Genomic DNA, 9,442 nt, shown 5'->3' on the forward strand with positions numbered 1-9,442 from the left:
AAAAAAATCCATCGACATATCGATGTATATCGCAAGGTCCAAAACATCGATTTTATTCGATACATCGGATAGCAAACATCGATGTTTCCGATGCATCGATGTTTTTTTTGCATCCCTAGATCGAGGGTCTGTTTCGCTTATTTTTTAGCTTTACTGCTTCTGTATTCATTTTCTAGAATCAGATTATTTCGCAGGTACCTTTTTTTTTGTTATTTTCATAATATTTAATTAATGGCGTCTTATTTTGATATCCTAAAGTGCGTGAAAGATGAAGATTTCACGGTTCAAGAAGTTGCACAAAACGGTGACATTTTTTGCAACCAATTTTCAATACCGAGAACCGTACCAGGTCCTAGTTGATGCTACATTTTGCCAAGCGGCATTGCAAGTAAGTTTATCACCCTATAATGCAATCCGTCGTAGTTTCGATTTTGCTACGAATCGTAAAATTGGTATGCTGAAATCCGTGTTGTATCGTACACCCCTATGCTGTAATCCGTCGTAGATTCGATTTTGCTACGAATCGCAAAATTGGTATGTTGAAATCCGCGTTGTCGTATCGTAATTTCGAAATTCGTAGGCAATCTTCGAAATTCGTAATGTTGGTATGCCTGAATCCGACGTAGCTGTCATTTTTATGTATTTGTCGGAAATTTTGTACGAATAGCAACTCGTGTCGGAGCGAAACAAATTGTTTTAAAATATCAGTAAAATAAAGTGTGTAAACGCAAAAATATGTAAAAATGAATATGATATGAAAAAAAATGTATTATTGAATGTTTACAAAATTAACAGATCGAAGATCACAACAAATCGCTCGCAATACGAAAAACTGGTGGAATACATGAGCGAAAAGCCGGACATTGGTCGAGGCTTTGTAAAAGGAGCTAAAGAGGATGTGGTGGAATTTCGGGAAAGCGTTCCAAGAATTAAAGCGGCACAATATCTAGTGAAATGGATGCCCTTAAAAGGAGGGAGCCTACATTTTATCATTTAAGCTGAATGGATCAGAACAATCTCTTAGCAATCTCCTTTGTATATTAATGCAACTGTAAGCTGTTCTTCCTCCTGGGACAAAAGTGCGCCGGCCACTGAATCCTTTGTATTCTACTTAATTAAGGAAAAGTCATATCAAATAATGATTAAACTATTTTTTTTTTAATTTCACTATTCACTTGCGATTATGTATATTTATTTTGATTTGTTTCTGCCAAAGCAGCTGAGTAAGAACTTCGAATTTCACTAATGTAGTTGGCAACGCCGTTGATAGTTACGATCGGATTACAGCATACCAATTTTCTAATTCTCGGAACGGAGCTACGAATTCGTAACGTATGAACTTTCGGATTACAGCATACGGGTGTATAATTCCATCGTCTAGTTTGGCATAATTCTGATGTACGATTTTTCAGAATAAGGTCATAATCGAGGAGCAGCTTAAAAAATACTTTCATGCAACTATAAAACTGGTTACTACGCAGTGTATAATACTTGAAGCCGAATCTCTCGGAGCTAATCTCGCTGGTGCTACTATGATTGTCAAAAAATTTTGTGTCCACAAATGCGGCCATGAAGGTGTGCCAGTGTCAGCGTCGCAATGCATTAAATCTATGGTAAATATAAAATATTTTGCCTCAAATTTTATATATGTAACTTGTCAACTTGTTTTAGGCGCATGCAGGACGTTATATTGTTGCTTCTCAAGACCGCACATTACAAACAAGCCTAAGAAAAGTACCTGGCAGGTGCTTGTTGTATTTGCATAAATCAACGCCAGTTTTAGAAGAGCCTTCAGAAGCTTCTAAAAAGTATGTTTTAAAAAAATCTCAAAACCTATTAACAAATGATATAGAAAAACGAATTGAACACTTAAAGCAAGAAGAAGGTATACAGGAGGAACATCTTGATAAGATACAAAGAAAGCGGAAGGGGACAAAAAATCCAAACCCTCTTTCTTGTAAAAGGAGTAAAAAGCCTAAAGACCATACACAAAATTTACATGTTTCAAAACGGCATCTTGCCCTTAACGAATCTAGTAAAACCCCAACTAAGAGCAAAAGAAAACGTATCCAAATACCAGCACACGTTAAAGCCGCCCTAAAAAGCCCACAATAAGGATTATATAATCCGTTTAATGAATTCAATGCACTGTACAACGGCACTTGTATATATGTTTCAGGGATGAATCGGAGGTTATTCCTCGAGCGTTGGCCATAATAAATGCACCATCACGTTTTTCACAGACTACAAAGAAATTTTGATCAGAATATAAGGGAATGGGATGACCCCAACCCGCGCACTGTTGCAGGTTTTAAGTAATTTGTTGTTAAAGTTGCGAAATTCGACAGATATGTTGATGTAAATTGCATCGATTTTATCACCCAAAAGTGAAATACATCAATGTGACTTAATTGTAAACACTTTTAATGTACGTGACCCTTTACTTTTAAGTAATATGAGATTTTTGTTAATTTAACCACGATAACCACGAGGGTTGCAACTGAACACCGAAGTTGGTGCTGCCAGACGATTTAAATAATGTCAAAAGTAATAACACGCGATTTTTTATTCCAAATTTCTACTTTTTCACGTCGCGCGCCGGCGAAAGTTTTCCCACTTTTTATTTTTTTTTAATAGCGCAGCAGGCAAAAATTTACGCTTTTTTAGGTTTTTTTTAATTTTTTGCTTAAATCGCGCGATTCTTTATTACAAACCTTTTTTAAATATTTTATATTGTAAGAAATAGCGACGTAGGCGTCTTCCTTAATATTGTTTTCTAAAAAAACGCAAAAAATATGGAAAACATACCCTTATGTGATTTTGCTTGCTTTTACTGAAGCTTTTGAAGAAAAGTATACTTTTCACTATGGTATAATTATTAAACGCGTTTTATATTGTTAAAAAATAAAATAAAATACATTTAATGTATACAAATCACGCGTGAACATTGAAAAGATCGTGCATTTATGCAAATATAAGTGACAGCTGCCCTTTTCTTATGAAAATTTGCTAGTGAAAGTACAAACAATTTAAACAACAAATTACTTAAATACTTGTATTAATAAAGTGAAAATAGAGAGAATTTGTGTAAACATATCTGTTTCTTAGCAACCACGTAAAGTTTCTTGAGAAAATTCGTTACTAGCATTGCCAAAACACACACATGTCGATGTACACTAAAGTCAGCCCAATAACTTTAAAACTGTTAGCATTTCTTGAAGACATCGGTCAATGAACACTTCCTCAACACCTCTTGCGATTTTCATAAAAGAATTCGCTATACTTTGCCTGAAATAGGAAATGGTTCATTATTGGAAATCTCAGCCAATTACTTTGTATTTTAAACATTTATGTGAACAAAATATTTCCAATATTTTCACAAATTGTCGGCATTTCTTCATATGATGCATTCTCCGCTGCCAATATTGCATTTCCAAGTGCTATTGTTTCGCCAAAACTCTTAGCTCTAATCCAAATGCGTCCATTTAATCCCACAACGATTTCAAAGGGCATTTCTTTTGTTAGAGCTTGTAAAAGTGGGCAGTCTTCCCTCAACACTAGTCTCGCAAGATTTAAGCTGCAGCGCATGACAAAACCATCTGCCAACACGCCGAGTTTTCCCTTTTTTCCTGTTGAATTGACGCATACTAATTCTGGCTCTAAATCGCGGCTGGCGACAATTAAGCGTCCATAGATTATATCTCCAGGATTTACCTCCGGTCGATTCTTTTTTGTGGCTGATTCGAAAGCTAAATAAGACAGTGATGCCTGTTCATGTGCTCCGATATCTACTCGGAATATATCGCCTGCCTTAGCTGTAACCACGCCAATAACAGCTTCACCTCTCACAGGCACATAGCGTTGCTGATAGTTATCAATCCAATATGTGTTTGGCTCTTTGTGATGAAGCCTTCCAGGCTTACACGCGAATACTTGCTCATTTTCTCGTCGCAGACCAGGACCTAAAATAACTTTTTTGGTTTTGGCTAATTCTTCCGCAGCAAAAATACGATCGCCGGGCAAAATAATTTCTGACATAATTGTTGCTAACAATAAAATTAAGCGTATGAATGAAACGATACGAGTAAATACAAGCTCATACTCGATACTTTTCGTTCGATACCAAGTAATTTTGGCACCGATACTTTTGAACCAAAAGAATAAAGGCTGGTATGCAGCTCTCAAGAAATCCGTCAAGAAAAATTTGCCATTATTTCCTGTGTGTGTCCAAGGAATTTTGACATTTTCGATACTTAACAGCCTGTTGCCTCACTCTTTCCTCAAGAAATAATGCAACGGGCATATATTTCTGTTGCAAACCTGGGTTGTCTTGTGCTCTTTTTTCACAAAAAATTTTAGAAACCCGTAGTAAAAAGCGTAGCAAATTTCTTAAGAACTGCGTACTGCCTGAAGGAAATTTGACTTAAGAAAATTTTTTAGCCATTTCTTGTACGTCATTTTGTATGAAATTTTAGCTTTTCTTGAGAACTGCATACAGGCCTTAAACATGATTCAATAATACAAAAGATTACATTTAAGGCCTGTATGCAGCTCTCAAGAAAAGCAAAAACTCCATATAAAATGACGTACAAGAAATGGCTAAGAAATTTTCTTGAGTCAAATTTCCTTAAAGGCCTGTATGCAGCTCTCAAGAAAAGCAAAAACTCCATATAAAATGACGTACAAGAAATGGTTAAGAAATTTTCTTGAGTCAAATTTACTTAAGGCAGTACGCAGTTCTTAAGAAATTTACTACGCTTTCTACTACGGTTTTCTAAAGTTTTTTGTGAAAAAAGAGCACAAGGCAACCCAGGTTTGCAACAGAAATATATGCCCGTTCCATTATTTCTTGAGGAAAGAGTGAGGCAACAGGCTGTGAGGTATTAAAAATGTCAAAATTCCTTGAACACACGCGAAATATGGCAATTTTTTCTTGACCGTTTTCTTGAGAGCTGCATACAGGGCTTAAGGCAGTACGCAGTTCGTAAGAAATTTACTACGCTTTCTACTACGGTTTTCTAAAGTTTTTAGGTGAAAAAAGAGCACAAGGCAACCCAGGTTTGCAACAGAAATATATGCCCGCTCCATTACTTCTTGAGGAAAGAGTGAGGCAACAGGCTGTGAGGTATCAAAAATGTCAAAATTCCTTGGACACACACGCGAAATAATGGCAATTTTTTCTTGACCGTTTTCTTGAGAGCTGCATACAGGGCTTTAAGCTTTGTATCCAGCTCTTAAGAAAAGCAAAAACTCCATATAAAATGACGTACAAGAAATGGCTAAGAAATTTTCTTGAGTCAAATTTCCTTAAGGCAGTACGCAGTTCTTCAGAAATTTAGTACGCTTTCTACTACGGTTTTCTAAAGTTTTTTGAGAAAAAAGAGCACAAGGCAACCCAGGTTTGCAACAGAAATATATGCCCGTTCCATTATTTCTTGAGGAAAGAGTGAGGCAACAGGCTGTGAGGTATAAAAAATGTCAAAATTCCTTGGACACACACGCGAAATAATGGCAATATTTTCTTGACCGTTTTCTTAAGAGCTGGATACTAAACTTTAAGAAGAACAGAAGGGGCAAGAGAGCAATCCCTTTTTACGAGAATTGTAGTAGAAAAGTACGCAAAGTAGGCAATAATTGGTGAAATTCCTTTTGTAAATTCTAGTGTATTTGCAGGAAATCTGGCATTTTAACGAAATATTAATATATCTACATGAATTACGTAACTTATGTGCTATTTAGCTGTATAAAAACTGAAAAGGACTCAAAATTAAAATAAAACTACTATGGGATTTATGTAAACATCCAATTTATGTTTTCATCAGTTAAATGTGTTTCATATGCATATACAAATAAACATACTGCACAAAAGCTTAAACTTCTATTTCACAGAAAAACTACACTTTTTCCAAGTAAATTTGCAAAGAAGCAACACGGTACCACTGCTAACGGAGCGGTGCGAGAGAGACTCTGTCAGTTTATCGAACCTTGTATTATTGCATCGTGGGACATAAATGAATTTTGGCTCCAAATCTAAAAAAAAAAAAATATTGGGATCGATAGAGCTGATTGAGCTCAGTATAACGGTACTTTTTTTTTTGGGTAACAAAAACAACAAGAATTATCAAAGGTTAAAGTTCAAAATAAGCTATTTTTGAAATCAAGATTTCTTAAACACAAATGGATGAACATTTTGATCTTATTTTATAGGAAACTTGATTCCCTATAATTTGGTATACGTACTTGATATATATGTTGTATAGTTCTAATGTAAAATAATTATTAAAAAAGTTTAGAAACCCTAAGTGCGGTCAACGCCGCCTACGCAGAAAGGTATTCTCTGCAAAAGGTGTTCAGTGCCTTTTCTTCGCAACACAGAAAGAGAATTCTACTTTGTGGGGGTTATAATCCCTAAGTGCGACTGAAGGCCGCATACGCAGAAAGGTGTTCTCTGCAAAAGGTGTTCAGTGCCTTTTCTTCGCAACACAAAAAGAGAATTCTACTTTATGAGGGTTATAATCCCTAGGTGCGGCCGAAGGCCGCCTACGCAGAAAGGTGTTCTTTGCGAAAGGTGGTCGGTGGCTTTTCTTCGCAAAGCAGAAAGAAAATTATACTTTGTGAGGGTTATAACAAAGAACGTAAATAACAAGAAGGGACAACTCGTTAGAATTTACCGACAGTGAGCAACAGGGGCGTGCCTTCTCTTTTGCCCTAGTACGTTTTTCGATTGTATGAAATGAGAAGGCACGTCCTGTTGCGCACTTTCGACACAATTATAACGAGTTGTCCCTTCTTGTTATCTACGTTCTTTGGTTATAATCCCTAAGTGCGGCCGAAGGCCGCCTATGGAGAAAGTGTTCTCTGCAAAAGGTGTTCAGTGCCTTTTCTTCGTAACATAGAAAGAGAATTCTACTAATAGGTTATTTCCCGTACGCAACGCGGGATCCCGGGTGTGCCCAAAACAGCCCAGAAATCATTCCCGTACTCAACAAAATGGGTAATAGAGAGCGAAAATTAGAGCGTATTGGATCGTAAGTGCCTTCTTCTTCCTGCCCGAAACAGCCTGGACTTTTTCTCCGGGTAAAAATTGATTATGTGTCAAAGTGCATATCAGCTGTTTTGTGTTTACATGTTGGCTGCGTTTACTTGGTGCTTTTAAGGAATAGCGAATAATGGCCTGTTGATTTATTTACAATCTTTATATACTTAAAATCCAATTTGTGAAACCAAAATTCAATTTAAAGAGCTTGCATTTAATACCATGTTCTGACCGACATCGAAAACATGTTTTCGTTGCTAAAACTGGTTTCCGACTTAAAACTTGTGTTTTCGTCCATGTAAAATCTGTGAAACGAAAACCAGTTTTCGCTGAAAACTACTTGAAAACACGTTCCACTCATTCCAATCGGTGTCTTCACTAGTTTTTTTCGATTATTTATCGAAGTGGATTAATATTTTATCACCTTTAATACGCCATTTCGGATTTATTGTTAATTGGCTGGCAAAAGTAAAATAAGAATGAAAGTAAGAGGTTGCTAATGAAAAGAAAATGAGGGAAAAGCATTTTGGTTATGTTTTTGTGTAGCAAAACTGTAATCAGAGGTTGTAAGAAATGTCAACGAAAACACTAACAGCCGGTGTGAACAGCCTTCAGCCCACAATCCCAAAACACGTTTTCAAAGTGTTTTCGTTGTCGGTCAGAACATGGTATAAGTGACAAAAACAAAAACAACGTGAATCAGCTGTTTCTCAAATTAGGTTCTTTCCCTAACAATCCGGACCGGATCCGGTAATTAGTGAATAGTTGCGTTCGATAACAAAATTAGCCAACACCAGCCAACAATCAAAATCAAGAGAGTAAGCGAAAATTCTCTAAAAAAAAGAGAAGAAAAAGCAAAAAAGTAGACGAACAGGAAATTAGCCATCACTTGCAAAAACCGGAAGAAGAAGACACACCAGCTGACTTTGTTTATGTTTTATTTGTAAACAAACTGAAATTCATGTTGCCTCCATGGAAGAAAAAAGGAAAGTGAACGTTCAATGTTCGCCAGGGACATTTCTAGAAGTAAAAACTAGTTGGCGCTATCATAAAGTCGCATAGCAGGCCACCAAAAAGCATATAAATACCAAAACTCGAAAAATGCAATTTTGTTTGTTTACAAAAATTGCAACCATATGGTTTGTGATCATTTGTTTTCGTGTTGGATAAATTTTGCTGACTAAAATTTTGCCAGCTCAAAATGAACGCTTCTCTTGCATCAAAATGAACGCTTGCTCTCTCAATTTTTGTGTGTTGGATAATTTTTTGTCGTTATCGATGACATTGAATTTTTGTTTCACAAATTTGATTTTAAAAATATAAAGATGAAAATACATTCACTATTCCTTAAAATCACCAAGTAAATGAAGGCAACATGTAAACACAAAACAGCTGATATGCACTTTGACGCTTTATCCATTTTTACCCGGAGAAAAAGTCTGGGCTATTTCGGGCAGGAAGAAGAAGACACTTGCGATCCAATACGTTCCAATTTTCGCTCTCTATTACCCATTTTGTTGAGTATGGGAATGATTTCTGGGCTACTTTGGGCACCCGCGGGACCCCGCGTTCTATTCTGGGCACGAAATGTGGTTTTTTGCGTTCCCGTACTTCTGGATTATGTTCCATTTCCGGATCCGGTCCGGATTGTTAGAGAAAGAACCTAATGCAAGGTATACGCGATCCAATGGGCCCTGTCACACGGTCAGTATTTATTGACGTGATCCAAGTATCGCGATATTTATTGACGGTGTACCATGCAGTTTTGATGGATCGTGATCCATATCGCAAAATTTCGAAAAAAATTTTTATCTGGATCGCGGATCGCTATACCGTCAATAAATATTGAACGTGTAGCGCTTTCAAAGCGCAATCCATACATTTCGTTTTACTCTCATAATGCGAACATCGAAAACGTATTCGCTCTGCCTTCGCTCTCGGTGCTTAAAACCTTTCAAAAGAAATTCAAAAAATTTTAATTAACATTGGAAATTTTAAAATAATTCTTGAATGCATTATCTCTAACTCGTACGCACAAAATAAAGAAAATTTCTTGCGTCATAATAAGCGTTCAGCACAAAAATTTTGCAAATACTGACGCGATAAATATTGAACATGTAGCATTCGTGCGCGATCTATCAATCCATCAATATGGATCGCGATCCAAACATCGTGATAATTACTGACCGTGAGACAGGGCTTCACCAACGTCGAGGGGTTTGCAACGTGTACACGGTCAATTATTCGAGTGGAAGTGTGAAGAGGATGAATATTCAGCATGATGCAATAATACAGGTGTTATCAGTTGGCAACTTCTCGCTCTACTTCCGCCATATTGACTGCCTTAGGTGAGACAGTGTCATGAACGAAAGACACAAGATCACGCCTTAAGGAAAGAAAGAAAAA

At 36.7% G+C, this 9,442-nt stretch overlaps 2 protein-coding genes across 2 annotated transcripts; one reads left to right on the forward strand and one right to left on the reverse strand.

Annotated features, from left to right (window-relative positions):
* Positions 1-83: 83 nt before the first annotated feature.
* Positions 84-2,244, forward strand: LOC118740332 (rRNA-processing protein UTP23 homolog). The gene is made up of 4 exons (XM_036471823.1): positions 84-194; positions 259-388; positions 1,413-1,613; positions 1,672-2,244. Exons 2-4 carry the CDS (start codon positions 269-271, stop codon positions 2,113-2,115), a joined length of 765 nt encoding a protein of 254 aa, XP_036327716.1. The 5' UTR covers positions 84-194; positions 259-268; the 3' UTR covers positions 2,116-2,244.
* A 1,078-nt stretch (positions 2,245-3,322) lies between these two features.
* LOC118740333 (exosome complex component RRP40) lies at positions 3,323-4,036 on the reverse strand (the record flags this gene model as incomplete). Its single annotated transcript, XM_036471824.1, is given in 1 exon segment — positions 3,323-4,036. A coding segment is annotated over 1 exon segment (688 nt), but the record flags the coding sequence as incomplete, so codon positions are not given.
* Between the last annotated feature and the right edge of the window lie 5,406 nt (positions 4,037-9,442).

This window comes from Rhagoletis pomonella, unplaced genomic scaffold, assembly GCF_013731165.1.
Source record: "Rhagoletis pomonella isolate Grant_MI unplaced genomic scaffold, Rhpom_1.0 Rhpom_scaffold_00006, whole genome shotgun sequence".
NCBI classification, from domain to species: Eukaryota; Metazoa; Arthropoda; class Insecta; order Diptera; family Tephritidae; genus Rhagoletis; species Rhagoletis pomonella.

Coding starts and splice junctions, on each gene's coding strand:
- LOC118740332 (XM_036471823.1), top strand. CDS start 269: ATGAAGATTTCACGGTTCAAGAAGTTGCACAAAACGGTGACATTTTTT. Junction 389..1,412: donor TTTGCCAAGCGGCATTGCAA/GTAAGTTTATCA, acceptor ACGATTTTTCAG/AATAAGGTCATAATCGAGGA. Junction 1,614..1,671: donor CGCAATGCATTAAATCTATG/GTAAATATAAAA, acceptor AACTTGTTTTAG/GCGCATGCAGGACGTTATAT.